The 25,920-nt window shown below is 41.0% G+C and overlaps 1 protein-coding gene across 1 annotated transcript in view; it reads left to right on the top strand.

The window, feature by feature from the left end:
- Positions 1-723: 723 nt before the first annotated feature.
- FER (FER tyrosine kinase) overlaps positions 724-25,920 on the top strand; it is a 176,472-nt gene continuing 151,275 nt past the window's right edge. Inside the window, exons 1-6 of the mRNA XM_063129537.1 lie at positions 724-779; positions 9,650-9,756; positions 10,817-11,084; positions 12,806-12,979; positions 14,079-14,178; positions 24,393-24,576. Coding sequence (XP_062985607.1) covers positions 10,878-11,084; positions 12,806-12,979; positions 14,079-14,178; positions 24,393-24,576 — 665 coding nt within the window. The 5' untranslated portion in view covers positions 724-779; positions 9,650-9,756; positions 10,817-10,877. The remainder of the gene's footprint in view (positions 780-9,649; positions 9,757-10,816; positions 11,085-12,805; positions 12,980-14,078; positions 14,179-24,392; positions 24,577-25,920) is intronic.

Raw genomic sequence — 25,920 nt, 5'->3', positions numbered from 1 at the left:
CATCGAGTCCAAACCCCTGCTCAATGCAGGAATCCACCCTAAAGCATTCCTGACAGGTGGTTCTCCAGCTGCCTCTTGAAGGCCTCTAGTGTGGGAGAGCCCACCACCTCCCTAGGTAACTGGTTCTATTGTCGTACTGCTCTAACAGTCAGGAAGTTTTTCCTGATGTCCAGCTGGAATCTAGTTTCCTTTAACTTGAGCCCGTTATTCCGTGTCCTGCACTCTGGGAGGATCGAGAAGAGATCCTGGCCCTCCCAGTGATGAACTCAACTCAGCGGGGCTTCTTTTCAAGGAAACACGCAGGGGTGGATTGGGGTGCTTAATCGCCCAATCGAAAGCAACCACTGAACCGCTGGCTCGGTTGCCAGCTGTGCGTCACAAGCAGGTCCGCAGCGGGAAGGCAAGGCGACCCCCCGCCCTTTCTCCCTCGTTCCTCGCTGGGCTCCGAACCCACCTCTGCCTGCTCAATGAAAGGAAGTCAACGCCCTCGCCTCACCCCACCCACGGGACCCAGCCAACCGCCTCCCCGCCAGCACGGCGAGGGGCGGGCACGACACCTTTCTCGCCTCCACGGATTGGCTTGGTGGCCAGGTGGCTCTCCCCCTTCCCGCCAGGGGGAGCCTGGGGCGCGCGCGGATTGGCCGCCGGTGGCGAGCGAGGTCGGGGCGGATTGGCTGGCGGCGGCGCGAGGCGCGGGAGCCGATTCGCCCAGGCGGGTTCACGTGACATAGGCGGGGCCGGTGACGGGCGTATTGTGGCGGAGGGGCTCAGCTTGTCAGGTAGGTGGACGTCGCGCTCGGGGCTTGTTGTGCTGCCCGTGGGCTTCCGCCTGGGGCCGGAGCTGGGCGCGCTGCGGGCGGGGGGGCCCTGGGGCTGCTCGGTGGAGTCCGGGGGTCTTGGGGGGCTGCGGGCGCCTAGGCCCAAGGGGTGGGGGTGGTGCCGGGGTGTCGCTTCCAGGGATAATAGAAGGGTGGGAGAAAGACGGCGGTGGCGGCAGCAGGCGAAGGAGACGCAGCTCCTGCCGGGTCTTGTCGCGGAAGCTGGAGTCCCCTCCGTTCCCAAGGGAAGGGAAGGGAAGGGAAGGGAAGGGAGGCGGCCGCTGCTTGGCTTGGGCGGTGTTCGTGGGCTGGGGGTGGTGATGGCTCCCCTGCGACCCGGTCGTGCTCCGTTTCCTCAGCCAGGTCACGGTGGAAGGCGCAAGCGGGCGGGCACGAGCCGTGCAGGGACCTCGGGCACATCCGCGCTTCGACGGAGGTTTCCGCCCGCTTAGGGGGCTCGTTCGTGCCTTGCCCCACCTCTCGTGGGTGGCGGAGGTTCCTCTCCTGGGCCAAAGAACAATAGGCCTTAGGGCTGAGTTGCCAAAGGTGAACGGATGGGGCTGTGTGAGAGGAGCCAGTGGCTGATGGCCGAACACTTCAGGGCAGCCACCCACTCCGACCACTGCCTCTTTCCTGGCGGCACCAGCCCCAGGGCCTGATCCGTGGCCCCTGCTCAGTGCCATGGGCAATTGAAACAGGGCAGCTGTTGCTTGGGTGCCCCTGGAAGCAGGGAAGTGAGAGTAGTGGTTGGGAGGAACAGCTGGTGCCTCTGATCATTCGCCTGCCTTCTCACTTTAAGAAGCCTGATGGTAAGGATTGGGCCCCCTGCACTGCCCATAGGAGAACACAGGTGGACAAGCGAAGGCAGCAGCTACTTCCCTCTCTTCCTACTTGCCTTTTCTCTCTGGGCTGCACAAGTAGGGCAAAGTAGATGTAGCAAGGCTGCACGGAGAGAGCATGTGGACTGAAGAGAGCAACAGCTGTGCCTTGCTGGCCCTGCCGTTATATCTATTTGCTCATCCTCTATCTGTGCACGTAGTGTTTGGTCTCTGTCTCACTGTCCAGAGAGAGAGACTTCTTTGCCTGCTTCGTGCCCCTCCCCTCGGCAGTGCAGCTCCGCTGAGTGTCTTCCTTTCCCCCTGAAGCTAAGAGGGAGATTGGAGGTGTGTAAGCATGCAATGTCTCACTTGTATGGGCAGTGGCAGCAGAGTAGGGCTAGAGGGCAACCATGTAGAGGCCATGGTAGCTTCCTGTTCATTCATTCTGGGTGGCCAAGGAGAAAGAGAAGGTAGAACTTTCCAAAGATAGAGGGGCAGGGGAGCTATTCTTGCAGTCATTGATTACCCAATCTTTCTTACTGTCCTACTAAGAGAGGTAGTGGAAGGAAATGTGCAGCCTTCTCCTTTTGCTTGCCTCTGCTCATCCTCCCAGTTTCCACTTCTGCACTGCCCACAGGGAAAGTGTGGGCAGGTGAGAGGTGCCGCTCCTGCCTGCTTTTGGCTGGTGGCTTCCTCTGTTTGGGTCTGGCAGGGCTCAGATGAATAAAGCAATAAGATAGTTGCTCCTCGCATAAGCTTCTGCTTTTGTCCACTTGCATACCTGTGCTTTTTCTCTGGGTCCTACAGTGGTGGAGATCGGACTGTGCCACACCATGCCAGCCAGAGGAAAAGAGTGAGCAGACATTGCTGACAGCTTTCTAGGCAGGATCATGGTGCCTAGTTCTCCGTGTCTGCATTAGAAAGAGGGTGTGAAATCAGCCATTTCTGTCCAGTTGCTCCAGATATCATTCCTGAATGTGTATGCAGCTAGAGGAAAATGGATGTAGTGGTGGAGAAAGAATCCCTGTGCACAGCAGGAAGTTACAGATGGAGGCTAAAGTAAATTACTTTCACTTGTGCACAATAGTCGGAGGTTGAAACTTTTTACCCAGTGGCCAACTTTCTCAGGTTTCCAAAAAGACTGTTGGATGTCATGTATTTTTGCACAAGGAAGTGATAAAATACTTCGTATTTCAGTTGTGGTCCTAGCAGAAGCAAGTTATTTTGTACTTAAATTTTATAAGTTTTGTAAATGTAACCCAGCTCTTGCATCATTAGGGAACTGCATCTATTTGTTTCTAAAGAAGCTTTATTTTTTGGCACAGTCAAACAAGACTGGTGGAGCACAATAATTAGCTAAGCAAGTTGAATAGATTTTCACCCAGCTTTGATATGGCTTGTACTTTATTGCCTTTGTGGTGATGGTGGTCTTCAAAGTTGTGTGAAGAAGTTTGCATTCAAATTTGATGTGTTTAGTAAAGTATAGTGTAAAGTATAGTGTATAGTATAGTAAAGTATTTAGTGAAGTATCAAGTGCGGAAAATGTCTCACTGTCAAAAGTAATAAAGTGTTTCAACTTGTTAGATGTGTGGTTTTTGGGGTTGGGTGAGTGGGTTGTGAATTGGTGTTGTATCACTTATTAGCTTCACTGAAAAGTGTGAAGAAAATGATCCTAACACTTTGCAGCAACAAAGAAGGGCCATAGCATGCTAATGCTTTACATGGAAGAAGATTTGAGGTTCTTTCTCTGACATGTTTAGGTAGTGCTGTTAAGGGTACTCCAGCTGCTTCCATTCAGTATTGATCAGGGAGATGTGAAGGCAACCTAGTGGCTTCCAGACTTTTTTCCTACTACATCTTATCACTCATTGGTCATGCTGGTTGGGGCTGGTGAAAGTTGTTCTAAACATCTGGGGAATACTAAATTACCTACCTCTGATGTAGCCAGTACTGAGCTATGTGGACCAATGGTCTGACTTGATATAAGGCAGCTTCCTTGGTTGCTAATCCTCCCCTCACCCCGAATTTTCTTTACAGAGCATTTAAGAACCTCTATACTTAGGATCCAACTACCCTTTTTCTTCGATTCTAAGATGCACTCCCCCCCCCCATAAACATCTTTAAAAATGGGGTGAATCTTAGAATCGCGAGTGTGTCTTAGGGTTTTTTTCTGTTGGTGGTACTGAAATTAGTGTGCGTCATATAATCGAAGAAATACGGTACATAATACATTAGATGCATAGCATGCAGCTGGTCCTCTCTCTATTATTTTCTATATTTTTATTCTACTTTTCAGACAATAATTGTCTCACAAAGTAGCTTCCATCAGTTAGAGGCCCTGCCACCAGGTTTGCAAACACATGCATACACACACACACACACAAACAAACAACAACAACCAAGACACAAGGAGTGAAGAGGGGGGTGTAATGTATGTGTAGAAGGAAGAAAGAATGGGCCAATTCTCATGTAGTGGCAGCAAATCGTGTGATAATCCACAATTTGCTGCAGTGCATGCATGACATCTTCTGCAGCTTTTTAAAATATTCATCCTCTGGGGATTGCTAATGCATTATCTGAACCGCAACACTACAGGCTAATCGTGGGTTAAATTACCCACTGGCTAACTACTAATTGTAGGTTGTGATTAATCTATAGTGTCGGGGTTCAGACATCATGTAGCACCCCTCCTAATTGGAGGTTGAATATTATTCAAAACGGTTGCAAAACAGGCCACTCTGGACATACCAGCAGCAAATCATGGATAACCCATGATTTGCTGCTGGTATGCCCAGAGTGGATCAGTACCTAGCTTTTAAAAATTCAGGTTTCACTATCATTCCTCGTTATAGCTGACTTTAGAGATAGAGTGCATATCAGTTTGGAAAGAGCCATACAAAAAAGTAGTGGTTTCTGCTACTCCCAGGACTCCCTAGGTATGCAGAAGTATATATGTTTGTAAATGTGAACCGCCCAGAGAGCTTCAGCTTTCGGGGGTGGGTGGGTACAAATGCAATAAATAAATAATAAATTAAATGAATATTTAAAAACCTCTAAAACTACCTGACAGATGGTATTATGATGTGCAAAGAGGTCTCCCCAGTTATCAGTGGGCTTACTGAATAATACGGGAGAAGGATTTTGCATTATGCTCACCACCATACTCTATTATCTTAAAACAAAAGATAATAGGATGAGTTTTTACAATTCCTCAGTTACAATCATTCCCATTCCTTAACCTGAGCACTTCCTCAAAAATGATGCAAAAATGATTGTGTCTGTTTGTTGTGTGCTATGTTTGGTGTAGGCTAAGGCGCACTTTAGCTTTTCAAACCTGTGCAGGCAGGTGAGATTTGTTTTTGAGGTTTTCTGCTAATTCCCAAGAGAATGCTGCAGGCGACTTCATATCCTTATCTCAATTGCCTCAAGACTTCCAATGAGCTGGTGTTCAAGGTGGAATACATCAATATGCCCAAGGCCATTCACTGAACATTGAAGTTGAATAAGGATTTTGAATTTGTCTCCCCCCCTCCCCCACGCAGCCAAACCCAGCTCTTTAAGTGGTCAGTATACCATAGCTATTCACAGCAGGTGATGAGCTGCTATTAAAGTGTTTTTGAAAAGGGATGGGCACATTTAAAATAAAATTTTTGGAAGTTTAGAGGAATAAAAAAAGAATACAAGAAAGAGTCGAACTTGGCTGGTTTGAGTGTCCTATAGTACTACTTAGCAGCTGTCACTTCAGAATGTGGGGGACAGACAGGCAGAGAAACAGTTTATGGAAAAGGAAAACAGTTTATGGAAAACAGTTTATGGCTGTTTCTTTAGGCTAATGCCAGGGCCTTTACACAGTAGCTTCCCATACTATCCTTATACATGCGTAGAGAATACTAACCCAGCAAATCATACTGATGGGGCCGTGGGTGTTCAGATGACCTCCCTTTATGCATTCAAGAAATGTATACTATGTATACTGATGTACATGCATAGAGCTCCTTCCAATGTGTGCTGAATGTTTTGACTGTGGGGTGTGTTGGCAGAGGGGGGTAAGCTAGTTTGCATAATGTCTCATTTGTTTTCTGAACATTTGGAAGGTTATGCAAACCACTTTATGTGTAATGGTTTTCCTTTGTGTCTGTTTGGTCTGTTTCTATAAAATTATTGGATGCATAAACAGGTTGCATCATTTTTCATTGAAACAAATTGTTATTTTTATTTGTTATTGATTAAATGCTGCCCTTTTTGTTTGTGTTATTAGATTGCAGGTACCATGTAAGTAGGTGGCAAACTAAATAAAACCTTGTTGACATCAGAAAAAATATAAGATGGTTTTCATTGTTCTGGGTTAATAATGCTCATATAAAATGGGCCAAAAGGAGAAAGTCAGAACAGTAATTGCCCCAACATACAAGAAATAGAATGAATGGATGAATAAAATCTTTATTGCTAAAAGCTAGAATGTCCTTTCTACAACGTCTGGAGATCACAAAGAACATCACAATGCTGATGTAAAACGCTATTAACTACAGAAAAAATAAATGAAACAACATCAAGAGTTAAACACACAATTCTGTTGTGACAGTACAGATATATAAAGTCCATCATAGCTTTGTATCCAAAAATACAGCAATAAATACCATTTACGAGGAGATAGAGGAGATGACAGAGATTAAGTGTTTATCTTTTCCCTGTTAGTCACCCATCACACCATTGTGGGTGGTGGCATCTGGAGAAGAGCCTCTGAAGATGATCTTAGCAATCGAGCAGGCACATATAGGAGAAGGTGCTCTTTCAGGTAGACTGGTCCTTAGCTTTGTTGGGCTTTAAAGGTCAGCACCAACACTTTGAACTAGGCCCACAAAGTGAGTGGCAACTTTAAGTGTTGTCAAATAGCTGCATGTGTGTATATGATCCATATCAGGATTGTAATACCGTGATTGGGGGTTTAACTCTTCTAACTTAACTTTCTCAGTAAAAATCATCCACCTTATGAGGAAATTTGCCATTGCCATGTCCCCAAGCCAGATTTCCCTCCTCTGAAGCTGTTGTTTGCCAAAATTTGAGAGATGGGGTATCTCTTGTCTCATCTAGTTTTGCAATAAGGTCATCAGTAATGTTGTATTGTAGTTCCATAGGCAAAGAACAAATACTTGAAGTCCAAACTACATATTCAAATTATGCTAACAGAAATAACTCTCACATTTCTCAGTATTAGCAATCTCTCCCAGTGCTGAAATGCAAACTGTTTCGACCAGGTTCTTTGATGTGGCATAAGCGCCCCAATGCATGCACAAAGATCTTCCTTCCAGGTGCCTCATGGGATGCTTTATATTAGTCCCATTTCACATATCATTTCTCATGTGCATTCAGAAATCAATACAATAAATATAGCGTATTAGTCCTGAATTATTCATTATCATGACTTCTACCTGGTTGAAGCTCCAGTCTATATGAGGAGAGACCAGCAACAAAGGCTAGAAGAATTAGATCAAGATCCAGTCCCCAGCAGTGAACCTGGCTGCCAAGTGACTCCTGAACAGGGATCCCCAAGGATAGTAACCACTGAGCCTGGGTTTCCCAAGGCCTCATAAAGTCCTAGGCTCCAGGATGGGAGGCTGTCCTTTTGAGCTTGCCATGCTGCAGGAAAGAAGTGGAGCTGTGAAGCACAAAAGGTATCTTTGGATTATAGACCTTGTCAGAGCAAGTTGCTTAGTTTGAGCTCTCTTGAGGTCCTACAGCACTCTGGCAGCTTGGTACATTCTGGCTTAATTCTTGCAGTACCAGATCCATCACAATTTTAAAAGCTCTTCTTTAAGTATCTAAAATGCCACAGAGAAAAAAATACCCAAACTGTGAAAGGACTATAGCTGCTTTCCTGCAGTTCTCCGAAATATGGTTTTTGAGAAAAGACCATAGAATCACGTCATAGAATAGTAGAGTTGGAAGGGGCTTATAAGGCCATTGAGTCCAACCCCCTGCTCAATGAAGGAATCCAACTTAAAGCATATCTGAAAGATGGCTGCCCAGCTGCATCTTGAATGCTTCTAGTGCGGGAGAGCCCATGACCTCCCTAGGTAATTGGTTTCATTGTCACACTGCTCTTACAGTCAGGAAGTTTTTTCTGATATCCAGCCGGAATCTGGTTTCCTGTAACTTGAGCCCATTATTCCGTGTCCTGCACTCAGGGATGATTGAGAAGAGATCCTGGCCCTCTTCTGTGTGACAGTCCTTCCTTGAAGAGTGCTATCATATCTTCTCCAGGCTAAACATGCCCAGTTCTTTTAGTCTCTTCTGACAGGATTTTGTTTCTAGACCCCTGATACATCCTCGTCTTCAAGATTTCTCATGAAGAAATAAGATTGACCATTGAAAACATTTTAGATTTATGTTCCAATTGTGTTTTTTCTTTTTAGTTTTAAGTTTCTGTTCTCCCTGACCTTGCCTTAGGACACCTGCATTATGGTTCAACAGGTGTAGCATCCCAGTTATACTCCCCACTCATTTTGTATTCCTGGAGTGCATTTTGCCCAGCCCGTGCTGGGTGCTTGGATCCTGAAGTACCCGGCATCTATTTTTTATTAGTTTGGCAGAGATTGTATTAGAAAAAATATTTCAGATTTCGTCAACAGTTTAATTTTCCAGTTGGAGGCATTGCAGTTGGGATTTCATGCTCGCTCGATACTGCCAATCATTTTGTATCTTGGACTGAAGAGAGACTTATTCTTGATTCTCACAAGTGTCTATTCAGAAAAGTTATGTTATTACAGATGTGGGCACATACAAACTTTGAAGGAACTTCTTTATACAGTTTACTGGTAGAGTGTGAGTCTACTGAGGGATTGAAGGGATTGTTTCTGCAAGTTTCACAAATATATATTTTGGATTTATATTGCTTACTGTTTTTGTCTGCTATGAAATTCTGACTGATCTTCAACTGTAGATCGTGAAGGATATTGATAGGACATTGGATACAGAGCTATTGAGGATTTTATGTATGTGCATTGACACAATGGAAGCACATTTGTTGACTTCTGGCAATATTTCATCGACTGTTCTCACAATTAATAGCGAGATCACATTACGCCAGTCCTTTTACAACTTCATTGGCTGCCAGTCCAGGTCCGGGCCCGATTCAAAGTGCTGGTATTGACATTTAAAGCCCTAAATGGTTTGGGGCCAGATTATTTGAAGGAACGCCTCCTCCCATATGAACCTGCCCGGACCTTAAGATCATCTACAGGGGCCCTTCTCCATGAGCCCCTGTCAAAGGAAGTGAGGCAGGTGGCTACTAGGAGGAGGGCTTTCTCCACTGTGGCACCCCGGTTGTGGAATGAGCTCCCCAGAGAGGTCTGCCTGGCGCCTACACTGTACTCCTTTCGTCGCCAGCTGAAGACCTTTTTATTCTCTCAGTATTTTAACACTTAATTTTAACTTAAATTTAAATTTTACTGTTCTTACTCTGTATTTTAATCTTATATCAATTTTGCTGCATGGTTTTATCCTGGTTGTGCTTTTTATACTGTATTTTGTGCTTTTAACCTGTTGGTTGTTTTATTATGGTTTTAATTTTTGTGAACCGCCCAGAGAGCTTCGGCTATTGGGCAGTATAAAAGTGTAATAAATAAATAAATAAATAGTGTTTTCCATCATAATTTGAAGATCTCTGTGATAACTAGATTTTGCCAGTCTGTGTGACTTGTCCTGTCATGTGATCAGGCCCAACTTTGGGCAGAAGGCAGATTGCCTGATGGGGCAAGAGGTATGGCAGCTAACTAGGAGCTGCAGGTGTCATGGCATAGAGCAAGAGGGCTTGGTGATCTCAGCAACAAAATTTCCTGGCTGAAGGAAGGCAGCCAGGAAGATGATGGGCTATAGTGTGAACAGCTGAAACACTTTGTAATCCCCTCTGCTGGTATGCAGAGCTGCTGGTGCAGGGATCCAGTGTCTGATACTCAGGGCTCCTCCCTTTTGTGTGGTTGACAAACTAGATTATACAGTTTTTGTTTCATACAGGGTTACGAGGTTGAAAGGACAAAGAATTGGAAGAACTGAGCTAAGAACCAAGGCACAACGGTTGGGAAAAATAAATTTGTGGGAAGATTATTTTTGTTTTTAAAAAGGTATGTATACTAAATTTTATTTTCTTGTTTTTCAAATTTAGCTGGTGAGTACTTTTATGCCATTAATAATTATTTATGGTGTGTCCCATCTAGGGCATGCCCCAACAGTTCATAAATAGATGAGATGTTCTTTTCTCAGAAAATGCTTTGAGGGTGTGTCCTGATCAGAACACTTGTGACATTTCATTTCAGTTGTTCTCTGTGCTGGTGCAAATCTTTTCCCTCAAAGATGTGTTCTTCCCACTTACAAATCTCTGAATTGCCTTAAATTATGTATGCTTCCTCCTTCCAGAGGACTTTACTTTTCTAATACACTGCAAGAGCTGAACTGCCTTGGTTCTTCTGATATAAATGTGCAGAAGCTTGCTTTAAAAACCAAAACAACAAAACAAAAGGCACATAAACCTTAAATATTGACAGATACCTCATATTGTGGGGTATAATTGAATGAAGTCCTGGAATTGTACTGAAGAAATATTACTTATTACATAATATAATTGAAAGGCTAGTCCTTGTTAATCTGGAATTGTTCCAGCATCAGTAGTTGCATTATTTTGTGATTTTTCTCCTAATCTGGCTTTGGAAAAGGTGTGATAAATCTTGAACCATTTGCATCTTTGAAAGCTACAAGCTGTTTGGGTCCCCCACCATCTGGGAATAGATCAAACTTCAAACTGATAGGCCAAATACTTTATTGGCTCTGGCTCCCTAGCAGTCATTTGATTGCTTTGAAATAGTGTAGTTATCTTGTCCTCAAAAAGTATTCGACTGAGCATATTATTGATTATACTTATACATGGTTCACACATTGGTGTTTTGGGCATTTGGGGCCTTTTTTAGTCAATCATCCATGTGTGTTGTGGTGGTTGCTGGCAACGGTAGTTGATTCTAGTGGGTTGGAGGAGGGATACGTCTGAGAATTATAATCCTTTCAAAATCATAAATTACCTCTTCTTTTTTGAGGGATCTATAGCTGAGTTTACTTCTTGTTTTCTACAGAAAGTTACCATTATAAGTTCCCCTTTCAGCATTTTTCTCAGCGGTATTGTTGTACTTTTAGATGTGCTGACCAGAAGAATATCTCACTAGTGGCCCTTGGTAAATCTAGTGCCTTATAAAAGATGGGGTTTGGAAGTGACCTGAAGTATTCTCATGAAGCTTTGCTAAAACTGCAAGATTGGGAGTTACGGCTATTGGAAACGGTGAAGAAATTTATGACCATGAGAATAAAAAGCGATAAAGACTATGCATCCACTTTGCAGAATCTTTGCAATCAAGTTGATAAGGAAAGTACTTCACAACTGGATTATGTTAGTAACGTATCTAAGGTAAGAAAATAAAATGCAGAATTTGAACTGGACACACTTTTAAATTGTGTGTTTGCAAATCATAAACTTTTTGGCCAGCAAGGATAAGGCTGCAATTCTAGGCATATGCATCCTGGCAGGGATCCATGCGCCAGGGACCCTGTGTTTTTAGGGTTCTTGGTAAGTTGGATGTACATGGCAGGTGCGCAGTTCAAAGCATGGAGAGTGTTACCTATTGTCACCAGCAACCTGCGCAGTCATTGTCAACACAGAGAAAATTCCTAATTTGCAAAGAGGCTAAAGTTTCTGGCTTTCAGAATAGTAATTGTGGATTTGTTTGCATGGTTTTATTTTTAAATTGCATTGCATGGGAATGAAACGTTCATGTATGATGGCTGTTATCTAATGTAAACAGAGAATAGTTGAAAATAAATCTTGCAGTAAAGTTTGTCCAGCATTTTTCAAAATAAAGAAAAAAATCTGAGGGGGTGGGGAAAATAGGATTACAAAGCAATATGAGTAGGACTTTTACCAAACATGGGAAGGGTCTGAACAATACATTTCAAGTGTTCATTTCCCACATTAAAGTCCATTTAGTGGCATGGTGTGGCATAACTCTAATATACAGTATAGGCCTGGTTATGTTACGTTGGGGCCTCTCGGATTTTTCTCCCTCCACTTTGTCCTATTGTATTCCCCATCCTATACTACATCTACCGGTCCAAGAGTGTGGAGGAATATACTTCTTTCCTCCTCAAAAGAACTGCAGAAGAAATGCTCCAAATGTGGTTGAAATTATACTGTTGGTAGATAAAACTTCAACTGCTCTGGCAATTGTTGTATCATGCGATTTTTATTACTTGTATTCTTGAACTGGTAACCAAGTAAGCCTGTATATTAACATGTACATGAAAATCTTCTGGTCTTCTACTGTGGTTTTACCTTCTGAAGGCATTAGTAAATGTAGCAAACAAAGAGAAAACAAATAAAATACATTGAAATAGACAGTGTAAATTACTTTATTTGGTCTTATTAGTAATTAGAAGCACTTCATTAGTGTTTCTCGGAGTTCAGCATTTGTAGTATGGTTTCTTTTTCTTATAAAAATTATAATTTTATTACATCTCCTTTGTCTTTTCTAGTCAACTGTTTGAAACATTAATTGCACTCACTGCAGCTTTTATCTATTACCCCTTTTATGATCTCCTTTCATCAATTGTGGTTTTGTTAAATTAATATATTATTTTATTAACCAAGGAATCCTTGGAGGAAAAAATGCTGTTTCCTATTCAAAACACATTAGTCCACTGTCCTTGTTTCCCTTCCTAATATTCTTATTCTGTAGACTGAATGTAGGCGATTCCTCCACATGTCTGTTTCAAAATCTAAACTAATAATTTGCTCCTCAAACTTTCCACAATTACTGCATAGGTTTTGTACTGGAATGGCTTTCTTTTACTCTGTATTTTTATGGAACTGTTAAATGTGCTTGCACAGATGCATTGCAGTATGACACAATTTTTTTGCATATATTTGAATTGTCAGGTCACTTGTCTGTGCTTGAGTTCACAAATGCAGGTCGATAGTTTTAATTCTACTAGACAATGATATGTATTCATAGGTTCCTAACTCTCTCTTTCTCCCCCCCTTCTCTCTCTCTCAGTGTGTGTTTGTGTTTATGCAAAGTTCCTTTGATTCCAATCCAATTACAAATAAGCTCTCATCTTTCTTCTTTCTTCAAGTCGTGGCTGCTCATTGTGCAGCAAACAGAACAGCTTAGCAGGATCATGAAGACACATGCAGAAGACCTGAATGCTGGGCCATTGCATAGGCTTACCATGATGATCAAAGACAAGCAACAAATAAAGAAGAGTTACATTGGTGTTCATCAGCAAATTGAGGCAGAGATGTTCAAGGTACCTCATTCAATCACTTAACAATGATAATTAGTTCCTAGCACAAAGTCACTTAAACTGAAAGGGTATTTTTGTGGTTAAAATCTTATTTGAATTTCTCTTTGATTGCCAATTCTTTTTATTAAACTATCTAAATAGACATTCATTGTGAACATGAACCTAAACCTTTGAGCACCTTCTATAGAGCACTATTACTCCTTTTCTAAGATTGAGCTATAAATGGTCTTGATAGTTAAAATCTGGAAGAAGATAGTTTTATGTTCAAGTAATGATATGTATGATACTGCTTGTAGCACATTGGCTGGTCAAACAATTAATTCAGTGTTTCTAGACTACTTGGCATAAATAGGAACAAAAAGTCAAATTCAATTTTTAGAAACAATTCTTTTAAAAATGGGTAAGCTCAGTTTTCTCTGAAAAGAGAGATCTTAGTTGAGGTGATATGTGCAGTTCAAGAGTTTCTTTGCCTCCCTGATGAATTGAACGCTCCACTCTGCACATCTTGTTGCTGTGTCACTCTGCTTTCATGAGAAAATGTCATTGGTTTGGGTTCAGAGTTAAAACTAGTGGAGATCCAGTAATGTCAGAGGAAGGGTGATCGTGATATCTACCAATTTGTCGTCCCTGCACTGCCCTACGTCCCTGAGAGGGGGGACCTTCTAGTGCAGAATGAAATGCAGTGCAGGCGGTTGTACAGGGAAAGGGCAAATGACAAAAATGGTCCATCCGTCCCGTCCCTCACTTTCAGTGGGAAACTTCTAATTGATCTCAAGGCGCTCTGGATCCAACCCACTACCTTGATATACTGACCTCTTTTACTGGGATGAAATACTTATTTGAACTAGCTGTTGTTAAAATAGCATTCTTATGGTCTTTTTTTGTCTCAAAGACATGATCGCAGGATCGCTTCAAATGCTACGCTATAGAGGCTGCCAAAATGCTTCTGCTTGGTAGTGCTCACATGAGAGAATGTAATGTTTGCATACTGATTACTGTGTGGTTTAGCCCTACTGTGTGAATAGTCTCTGTACCTTTCCTAATGTGCCTCTTTGTACTCAAATAGAGTGTCTTCATATCTCCTCTTTCTTTTTCCTGGCAGGTCACAAAAACAGAATTGGAAAAATTAAAATCAAGTTATAGACAATTAATTAAGGAAGTAAATTCCGCCAAAGAGAAGTTCAAGGAAGCTCTGTCTAAAGGTAGGTTCATAACGTTAAATAGTACTACGGTTTTGATCTGCTTTGACCCTTTCATGCAATATTTAAAACTGTATGCATAAAAAAATCTTGGTGGAAGCTGTAAAAAGGAATGGCCAAGGAAATGCTTTTTGGTTTCCTCATAGAACTGGACTATTGATGAATATTCTGTTGGGAACTGTCTCATTCATGCAGCATTAGGAAGTTCATGAATATTCCATGACATTACAATGTCTTAACTAATTGCTGCCTGAGGCTTTGCAAATACAAAATTCCTTCGCATATAGAAGCTATGCTAAGGAATTTGGTATTTGCAAAGCCTCAGGCGGCAATTAGTTAAGATGTTGCAATGTCATGGAATATTCATGAATATCCTAACTGCTGAATCTATATGCTAACGATTTTTGTATTTTATAGATAATGACTTGGTTTGCATGTAATGAAAACCCATGGGTTGTTTAAATCATGGGTTGTTGGGGCTGAGAATGTGGGAGTGACTGTGCTGCCTCTGCTTTGCATTGTTAAGCAACCCAAGAACTCCAGGTTTGAACCCATGGTTTGTTGTGTTAAAACTCTTGGTTGTTCATCCTTCAGTATTCTGGAATGCCGGTTTCAGGTGTTACAACGAACAACTCAGGAACAGAGTGTAGAAATGGCGAGCAGGCAGGAGACAGAGTGTTTGCTTCCATTTGGCTCCACTACTTCATGGATTGTTTAAATAATTCACTCTGCATAAATTAGCTCGTCTTTTTTTCCTTCTTTTTTAAAAACCTTTTTGTGTCGTGATCTTCCCTTTATGCTGTATCACAAATTGCTTTTAAAATTTCAAAATTAATTTGCCATGTAACGTAAGTGGGCTACTGCTTAAGGAACAGTTTTAAAGCTTCCTAGGTGTTAAAGAACTTATTTAGTTCTTCAGATCCTAGCTACAGAGGGCAAGCACAGTATTGCAGTAGGATAGGAACATCTTCTATATGTTACATATAGAATAAAAAATTTAATATGCAAATGTTAGTTACGAAGCAGTTCCTTGAAATAATGCCATAGCCGTTTTAGTAAAGGTTCTATATTATGGCTGTGTACGTGAAAAATGTTCAAAAATACTGGTTATAAAACGTCTTGAAATATTGCACTGTATGAAATACTAAGTCAGCCTTCCTCAAGCTGGTACCTGGAAGATGTTTTGGACTATAACTCCTATCATCCCTGAACAGTGGCAATACAAGCTGGGGCTGATGTGTAGTTCAAAACATCTGGAGGGCACCAGCTTGGGGAAAACTGTACTAAGCTTACTTGATTTTTCTGGTGGTTTCCCAGCTAATTAGTTTAAACTCTGCTTATTCTGCTTCAGAAACTTTTACTATTAATCAAAAGTAGATAGTGTTGTGAAACATTTGAATTTCTGCAGTAACTGATATTATAAGGAATATTGTACAAAATCAAAGTAGCAGCTGTGAAATGGATTTCCAATAACAGAGGGTGAAATCCAATTGTATCCATCTATTGACAAAATGGTTTCTTTCTCCCTTCTGCATCCTCCTGTGCACTCCAAAAATCTGCTCTGGAGTCTTGAGTAACCCTCCAGAGCAGATTCTGGGGGAGGCTGCAGTGGGGAGGAGAGTGTGGGAAAGGTCCATTGCATGAGTGGAAGTCTATCTATTATTTATTTATTTATTTATTTATTGCATTTTTATACCACCAGATAGCCGAAGCTCACTGGGTGGTTCACAAATATTAAAACCATTCAGTATAAAACAAACGGTATAAAAACGTGATATAAAATACAATATAAAGCACAACCAGGATGTGTGGTGTCAGATCTAGCCCAGTGTGAGATAACGAAAGTCAATTATCTGCAGTTACTGATAATATGGGATAAACTATCATAAACATTCAAATATGGAAATTCAGCAATCAGTTGCAGGTATGACGGTCTTATATAGAGCTATCTGAATCTCTTAATAAGTTAACAAATACATGCATTTTAATGTCCATCTAACAAGGTTATCAGGCTGGGGACTTTGTACTCAAGAAGAGACTTTGAAATAGGATTTAGAAGTAATGTTCTCAAGCAACTGTATTAACATCCCAGCATGGTGTTGTAACTGACGAGACAAATGAAGTCCCCAGATGTACAAAGAAGCAAAATATTACCTGTTTGTAATAGTGTAGCAATTATGACAGGGGGACTTTAAAGTATCTCAAGAGTCATCATTTCAAAAAGGAATTTTTACAAAGGGTTCATGGAAGCATCTTGAAGGATTATTCAGAGATTTGTAAACACACTCCTTAAAAGACTGCACTGAACGGTAGTAAGTTGCAGCCAAAATGTAAGAAGTGTTGCAGCAGGTTTTACCAAAAATGCTTTAGTTGGTGGCTACATTGTGTTATCTATAAATAAATAAATAAATAAATAAATAAATAAATAAATAATAGTAATAGTAATTTACATTTCTATACTGCCCCATTTCCAAAGCTCTCTGGGCAGTTTACAAAGATTACAAACAGTAAAAACAATATGCAAAATTTAAAAACATAAACACACAACAGACAGTATCCACACATTGCTCATTGTTGTAACCTATATATTTATATGCAAATGAATGTTCAGGAATGGAATTTGTCTCTTTTTCTAGTTCAGTTTAAATAAAGATTGTCTTAACTGAATTGACTGATCTGGGTCATAGTAGTATGAGTCTCTGTGTAGCCTCCCGTCGGCAACTGGATTGACCAGCAGGCCCCAGACTGCTTCCTCCCATATCATCCAGTGGTACTCTGAAACTACATGCAAGGTGATAATCACATTTGTGGGGACAGCAGAATTAGGTGTTGCTGCTCCCAGCACACCACAACGTTCTGCTACTTAGCTGATTTGTGTATTTTCTTTAGAGCTTCTTGGATACATTGCTTGTCTTCTGGTGGAAAATTTGTTAGGGCTCAGGAAGTTGTTAGTTTTGCATTCGGTGATATTAATAACAATTGGTTTTGTCTTTCATGAAAACAACATTTTTTATTTAATTTTTTTTGCTTAATTTCTTCAAAATGTGGACATAATAAAGATCCTCACTGGTGATGGACATACTAGGGAGACTCACGCAAAGACTTCTGTTTCTTATTTCTGGTGTAACCAGTGGCAGCAGGAAGGCTCAAGTTTCTTTCGTGAAAGAACGTGTCTAAGACTTGGCTTCTCTTTATTTAATATAATCGAATAACCCAGCCTTCCCCAACCTGGTGCCCTCAGCTGTGTTGGACTAAACCTCCCGGAATACCCAAGCCAGCTATGTATTGTAGTCTAGCACATCTGTAGGGCACCAAGTTGGGGAAGGCTGGAATAAGCCACAGGCTGGTGCTAGGCCAGTCTTGGGAGGAAGTTCTATGTAGGGGGAGTAGTTGTTTCTTGTGACTGTAGTTCTGTTGCTCATTTGAGGGTCTACTCTTGTCAGCCTTCCGTTGGGGCATGGCTTGAACTCATAGAATGTTCCAATAAAGTACTCTCAATAAAACCTAAAAAATGATGTAGTAGAATCTAGTGTCTTCAGATCAGTTGGGAATATTCCTGAAATAATTGTTCTTGTTCTTTTGTATCATTTTGCTTGGCTCTGTCTGTGTCTGCAGGTTCTGCAGCTCTGTATACATTACAGTCATTGTTGCAATGTGAGACCATATCCAATGATGCAGCAGTGTGCCTATTCATGGGTTCCAGGGAAGGAAAATCCTCTCTCTCAGAACCCAGACTGAAAGCTGTTTCAGAACTGGCATATCAGGCATGCAAATATGTTTGACTTTTAGCCACCTTGTTTAGCCTGAGGGCTGGTTAGTTTCAGCTGCTGCCAAAGTAAGGGTAGCGTTCATGTATTGAAAGTAGTTCTATCTTGTCTTGGCTCTCCTGATAGGATTTGTCCTCAACTTATCATGATGTCATTGCATGGCACAATGTAGTTGTGGCTCAGCGTAGAGTGCATAGGGTTTTGGAAAAGAAAATGGAATACTTTGCATAGGCGGAACACATGCCTGTTCTTAAGAAATGAATTACGCTTGGGTGTGACTTGAACCTTTTCAGCGTTTTTCAATTTAGGGTAGGGCTTAGAATGGAAAGAGTTGTAGTTGAACTATTATATTTAATCTCAACAATGAAATAAAGATCTGAACAGAAATACAACTGCTGAATTATTTATTTATTTATTTATTTATTACGTTTTTATACTGCCCAATAGCCGAAGCTCTCTGGGTGGTTCACAAAAGGTGTGATTACTTACGATCCTTGAGCTTTATGTTAGCCTAGCTATTTGACAGCCACCCTTGAAAATTATCTATCTCTTGCGTGATTTGCCTGCACTACTGCTGGTACTCTGTCCAAACTAGATGTGAAACTGAACACATGATTGACCCGTGTGTGCTTTGATTGGTTTACTAAATAGTTGTGATGTGTGTGTGAACTGGATCAAGACCATGACATGTGCAGAGAGGAAATTTTATGCTTTGTCCCTGGTACAGTCCTGATACTGATTGGGTGTTCCTTACTCCCATGTCCTGTTTCTCCATGAAAGCAGAAGTGTGGCATTATACAAGATTCAAAATTCAGAAGTTGGTTCAAAGAAATATGTAGAAGAGGGCTGAATGACTTTAAATGGATATTATAACAGGTAGATTAAGTTGGTAGTTTTAAATAGCAATATGCATGTAAAATAAACATGTCTAGAACTTAAACCATAACAGATTTGAAATGAAATCCAGTTTATTGACTTAAGAAGATTTGTTTTTTCCTCCCTGTTTTTTATTGAGGTCAAAGCATTTCTGTAATTTAAAAAATGCTGAATTTGAAAATGTTCATGAAAGTGGAGATGCTTTCAAGTAAAATAAAGATTAATTTTAATGTTTAATCATTCGAGTTTTAAATGTGGCACAGCCAAGACTGATTTACAAGTTGGTCATAAGTTATTGCAAGCAGCGCCTTCCTCACTTGATCCAAATGAAATCTGAGTTCAAACTAAATGCAGATATTGGGAATGCAACTCTAGTTTACTTTACAAGATGCACTTCAAAGGAATATTAAGCAGTTTCTTCAAGAATATCTCTTCATGTAATATACGATAGACTTCCTTCTGTAAAACTGTATGTCAAATATAAAATTGCATAAATAGCTGCTTCCGAGGGATTTATGGATCCAATTCTGGAAGTGGTTACCTAGCAGAAATATTTCTTCTAATAGCTTTTGTTAGATAAAAGCAAACAAGCTGAAATATGGATGTTAGTTGCTTTGGAGAAACACACTCAAGTATTTTGTACTTGAGAAAATCACTTCATCAACCATCAGTTAATGTTTTTGACCTTAAAGAGAAGGTATTTTGCATCTTAAGTTGGGCTGTAATGTTTAATTGATTAATCACTTAGTTGAATAGATTAAAATCCTTTTAAAAGGTGGCCCTGTTTAATTGGACAGCTGATCTTACAAAACTGTTTAGTAAGTGGACTTCCAAAACTGCGGTGAGCAAGATGGGAATATCTTTTCTAAGATAGTACCTGCTGCTACAAAGAACATGTCCCTTTTTCTTCCACAGTTGCTTTTATTCCTATGCAGATTTGCTCATTTAAAATGTATTCTTATTCAGCAATGATTTCTTTTATTCAAGCGGTAGCCCTGTTAGGGTGGCTAACTTGTTTGTGTGTTGCTATGTGTGAAAGTAGCTGCGCAACTGGCTAGTTCACAGCCTTCTCCATGTGCCATGTGTGGCTCAGCTAGATTGGTCAAGCTCTCTCTCTCTCTCTCCAGTTTATTCCCATGCCCCTGTTTCTTTGTCCATCATCTTCTCTGGCTGGACCCAGGAATAGAATCAGTGATTTATTTCACTGATGATAGGTTAAAGCAGTCTTCCCCAACCTCCAGATGTTTTGAACTCCAGTTAGCCGTTGTCAGCAAGGCCAGTGTGAGGAATTCTGTGAATTAGTCCAAAACTTCTGGAGGGCACCAAATTGGGAAAAGCAGCCTTAAAGGAATTTGAACCTTCTAATGAAAAAGAAAGTCATCAAATTATGATGCTTAGATTTTACCAAGTGAAAATAATTTTGCCCGATTCAGACACACATACACATATGCTGAATAAGTTCTAGGTTATCTGCTAACTGAAGTGTGTGTGTGTGCTAGTATGTATGTGTACATGCACACCTTTTATGCTGAAGGATTTACAGCATTGCTGTAACTTGTATGGTGATAACCACTTCCATTTACACACTGGGCAAGTAGGCGCTTATAGTTCTCAGATACTAGTTGTAGTGTCAGAAGCTAAGTCAGGTTTTTTGTAAACTTCACAAATCATCCCCCTCCACAAACACTCTTTCCCCCCCACTCCTTGTGTACCTTATCTTTCATACTCAGTTGCCATTATAGCTTGTGGGTTTTCTTGTATTCTTTTGGTCCACACCCTTTCCCCTTCCCTCCGAATCCCTCTCCAATTTGTGTGCATATGTGACTCCTCACCTCTTTTCCAAGTGTTCCTGCTGTGTGCATAATGCATAGCTAAATATGTCTACATCATCCTTTTCGAGCCTGTTGCCCTTCAAATGTGTTGGTCTACAATTCTGGCTGAAAGATCCAGCACATTTGCAGGGCATCAGGTTGGAGAAAACTGGTCTACACTACAAATCTAAACCAGTTTCAAACCTTTGTGTTGGCAGAAAGATGGAATAAAAATGTATTATTAGGCCGCCTTGAGGCCCAGCATTGGACAAAAGGTGGGATACAAATAAATATAATAAATAATAATAAATAAATAATAATGATGATGATGACATCTACCTCAGAGAACTGTTATTCTTTGTAAGGGCTAATGCTCTGTAATCTTTATGCCAGCACAAAGCTGTGACTATTAAGCCACTTCTAATCTGATCTATGTTTATAGAATGGGTGTAGCTTGCTGAATGATTATAATTAGACTTTCCTCTGCATCCATAAAGGAGACTTTTTCTGTCTAGATTACGATATGGATAGGTAATTATCCACTTGATCACGATAATTGCTTATCTTATGGTGTTTACATTTTTGTTCATAACATACGAAAATAGTGACCTAAACTATTTTAGAAATATGGCTTTTATGTTCTGTGCACACCCAATTTTGAATATATATCTTGGAGGATAATGACCTTAATATATCATTAACAGGATTTTTAAATGCCTTTTAAGAAATCATTTAAATGCAGCATGCAAAATGGCTCTGTGGAAAAAATACAAACAGAAGTATGAAGCTTCTTTTTTTTAATGGGAATTATGAGGATCCATTAATAGCATTGTTTGTGATGGGCTAATAGCCATTGCCTCACAAATGCATAATGCAATCTGTAAAAGCACACTACTCCTTTTGTGCTTGCCTTTGTCAGACCAGAGTTCTACCATTAAGAAAAAATCTCTTGTGCTGTGGTTCTCAGACTTTGAGGTAATCGCCCTCCAAGTCACTTGTGGAGATAGGATTGCAAGGTTTCAAGAAGGGAATAGATGCTGTGGCATATAGAGCCAGGGGTATTTTTCTCTCAGCAGCAAATGTGTAGCATTGCAGTCATCCGAAGTGCTCTGCGAACTGTGGAAGCTGGAGCTGTAAGGAATACATGGGAGCGTCTAACTACAGCAGCTCCTCTCTGTTCCTTCTTCCTTTGCAAGTTCATTGATTTGAGGAGGGGGCTTGAAATGCCTGTTCTAGATCTTTTCTAATGCCAGCATTGGGATACTTCCCCATCCGCATATTCTAAATCCCACAGCACTACGCCACATATCCATGGCTGTGTGTGAGGTTTCCGCGTGTTCCAGTGGAGGCTTGTGGCTCCTATGTTAGTGTGGCAGTGACTCCTCTCTGGGTTTCAGTCAGAACCCTGAAGGAGCTTGGATAGCTCCTTTAGAATTCTGGCTGAAATCCGGAGTGGATACACTTCCCCAGTGACATTGAAACCTCCAGCCATCACTGGTGTGTTTATCTGCCGTGGAGATAACTGCCAATGGCTTTGGGGACAAGGGAGATACAGCACATTTAAAAAGAGGACCTGAGTTTTAAAAGATTAAACAATATTGCTCCAGAGTTTCAATCCTAAAGGCTTGCTGTATTGTGCGATTCCCCCCTTAAAACACTGCATAAAGCCCACGATAAAGCCCCCCCCTGCATTTAAGACACTTCTGGGAGCATGGGTGGGAGGGTGCTGTTGCACCATGTCCTGCTTGTTCATCCCTGGCCGATGGCTGGTTGGCCACTGTGTGAACAGAGTGCTGGACTAGATGGCCCCTTGGTCTGATCCAGCACGGCACTTCCTATGTTCATTTTAAATATGTTATTTTATTGTATAAATGCATTACTTTTATTTAGGCTGCAGTCTGTGCACAGATACTTGGGAGTAAGCCCCACTGATTTCAGCAAGTCTTGCTTCTGAGTGAACTTGCCTAGGAGTGCACTGTTAGAATATTTGCAATTGGTGTTTTGTATAGGGAAGGGAACCAAATGTTAACATGACCAGAAAGTTTTATAAATGAATGGTATTCCAAAGTAATGGTGTTTTCAGAGTTTTGAATATATACAATCTTGAGGTAGCTGAGCATTAGTCATTTCCTAGCATAATAAGAATTACAATGTAATGCCTAACTCTTCATGTACACACAATTGATATTGTCAACTGCAGAATGAAAGACAAAACATGCAGGCAGCTGTGTTGGCCCTTAAAGGGGTGGGAATCAAACAAGAACAGAAACATAACTTTTATTAGGACTAGCTAAAACCCACAAAGAGTGCATTAGTTTTAGGTCTGATAGAACTGTTCCTCAAGCTTGATGTTAGAGAGAGAGAGAGAGAGAGAGAGAGAGAGAGAGAGAGAGAGAAAGGGAAAATAAGAGAAAGATGTTTCAGGTGGTAGAGCCCATGGTGGAAGTTCATCTGCAGTATGACACTTATCTTTCTTTTTTAAATTGTGATGCAAACAGCGTTTTGTAAAGTAATTAGGGTAAAATGTGCAACAGATCCTATATTGAACCAAGGCATTCAGGGGCAAAGAAGCAGAGGCTACTCTCCCTTTGAAAATGGAAAAGACAGCAGTTATTTGAAATTGTTTTCGGCACTAATTGGAACTCATGGGGCCCTAGGAAGACAGAGTAAAGAAACCGAAGTTAAGGTCTGCAGAAGCTGACTTAAGAATTTGAGGCTGTTACAAGTTTAATAGCTTGCATTAGGCTGCAGATATGTAAACAGATGCAATGGCTGCCTGGGGTTCAAAGAGCCAAGTAACAAACTCCTTAGGGATTGTGTTTCTAAAGGTGCTTCCAGACTAAGTTTTTACCACTCCGTTGCCTTGGCTCATTCACGGAATCTTATGGGGTGTGATGGTGGCCCAGACATTGTCTTCCATTTGTAACCCTCCTGTGTTTTTCTGCTGCTTTCATCTTTTTTCTTACCACAGCAAGTCCATTAAGGAGAAAAAGACTGAATAGAATAGCTGCACAATGCCACCTAATTGGTAGCTTTACGAGCCCTCCATCTGGAAGCACCCTTGGTCGGCAGGGCACCCCATGTCTCACAGCAAACTGATTTTGAGTTGAAGCAATCTTGAGATGACTAAAGAACTTTTTGGATCCTAGCCAACATACATATTGAGCTAGAAATGAAATCTTTAGCAAAATGAAATGTGCAGTCCTCCAGTGGCAAATATTTTAAAGGCCTGTTGATTTCAGAGGGACATAGTTAAGACATAAGGTGGGTTCACTTACCATGCTAACCCACTCAGTGTAGGTTGTTTTTAAACTGTGGGTTATCAAGTTGTCTGAATGTATCACTTTTTCCTCAGCTTGGGTTATCATGTTATCAGAATGCAGCGATTTTTATGCAGGGTGGGTTATCCTGTTGTCTGAATGCAGCATATTTTTGATAGGGTTGCTTGTTAACCATGCAGTGTGGCTTGTTAATCACTGTGAACAACCCAACAACAAGCCATGGGTTCTGAAAGTGGCTTATTTGAGAAAAATAAACCACACTGCATGGATAACGCCATCATGTGGAAAACACACTGCGTTCAGACAACGGGATAACCCATGATGGGTTAGTGTGTTGTGTGAGCCCAGCCATATGCTTGCCCATTTCATTGAAATTAGTGGGAGTGAAAATGGTTAACCTTGCTTAGTTGCTTTTTTTATTGCTACCCTGTATAATTATGGATCTTTCTCCCCCTCCCCACCACATATTGTTTTTCCTCTAGGAAAGGAGACTGAAAAAGCCAAAGACCGTTATGATAAAGCCACTATGAAACTCCACATGTTGCACAATCAATATGTGTTGGCACTGAAAGGAGCACAGCTACATCAGCACCAGTATTATGATGCTACCCTTCCTCTGTTCCTTGACTCCTTACAGAAGATGCAAGAAGAAATGATTAAAGCACTGTAAGTCATACTGTTTTGTTCTGTAAAAGCACTCCTGAGTCACCTGATTTAACAAATAACACTTTTAGTTAAAAGCAGCAGTGGACCGAAGTGGTACATGTTGCTGCTCCTAAGCACTGTTGAAATTCTGCAGTGGCAATTGAGAATAGAAACATCACTTCAAAGTGCTGCTATGGTTTTATAAAGCTTTGTATGGTTTTGGGCTGCGGTATGTGAGGGACCACCTTCTCCCATATGAACCTGCATTAGAGCTTCAGAAACCAGAGATGGGCCTTTTTAGTGATGGTGTCCCCATTGTGGAAAGCTCTTCCCAGAACACTCAACTATTCAGTTTCTCTACTACCAGGTGGAGACAATTTTATACACCTGGGCTTTTAATGAAAACATTTATTTCTGCTACTCGCTGTACCCTGCCACGCGTTGCTGTGGCTCAGTCTGGTTAAATTAAAAAGAAAGAAAAGACAAAGCGGATGTTTCTAATATGTTTAATTTCACAATGCTTTTGGATATACAATATTTTTAGTTGTTCCATTGTCTGTGTAGATATAGAGATTGTCTGGTTTGCCCACTCTAGAACACGCAACATATAATTGTCCATGTGAGAAGCAATCTGTGTCTAGATCTAAACCGCACAATTCTAAAGATTGGCCCTGAGCTTTGTTGATGGTGATTGCAAACGCCAATCGAATTGGGAATTGCAATCTCTTAAATTGAAATGGCATATCTGTTGGAATCATAGGAATGCGAGGAATGAGGACATCTTCACCTTTGAAAGGTCCTGTCAAGATTGATCTCCGACTATAACAATTGCCACTTCGTCTATAGTTGGAGCATTGAATCTTCGCACATGTTCTCCAGCAGGCATTTTGTCAGCATGAATAACAATCTTGTGTGTATCAGATGGCATCATGTCAATTGCTGTTTTGAACAAATGTACTAAATTGTTTTTTTCGTGAAGTAGCTGTTGCAGTTTTGAAACGATGGACCTTATTATGCCGGTATAAATTCCGCAGCGTGCATTCAATTCATCATTGCCATCACCAATGAAATACATTTGTAGGAATTTATGTTGACTATCTTGAAACGGAAGGAAGGAGCCGGCTTTATGATAAATTTGTCCTTTGACTTTGAAAGTTGGCATAAATGGAGCTGTGATGATTTCTGCGCCGAACGACGTCATTTGGAAGCATGAGTTGTATTTCCTGATGTTAGATAGGAAATGCTTTGATTCTGCGGTATATCCGGCAAGCAAAGTTTGTAATGGCTCTGGTGGTTCTCCAAGTTGAGGCAGTTTAATTTTTCCAGCAGCGCAACACATTCCTTTTGTTTCTCCATTAAATTTAA

Source organism: Elgaria multicarinata, chromosome 6 (assembly GCF_023053635.1).
Source record: "Elgaria multicarinata webbii isolate HBS135686 ecotype San Diego chromosome 6, rElgMul1.1.pri, whole genome shotgun sequence".
In the NCBI taxonomy this organism is placed as follows: Eukaryota; Metazoa; Chordata; class Lepidosauria; order Squamata; family Anguidae; genus Elgaria; species Elgaria multicarinata.
The sequence above is the reverse complement of the archived record's forward strand: the minus strand, read 5'-3'. Positions and strand labels throughout refer to the sequence as shown.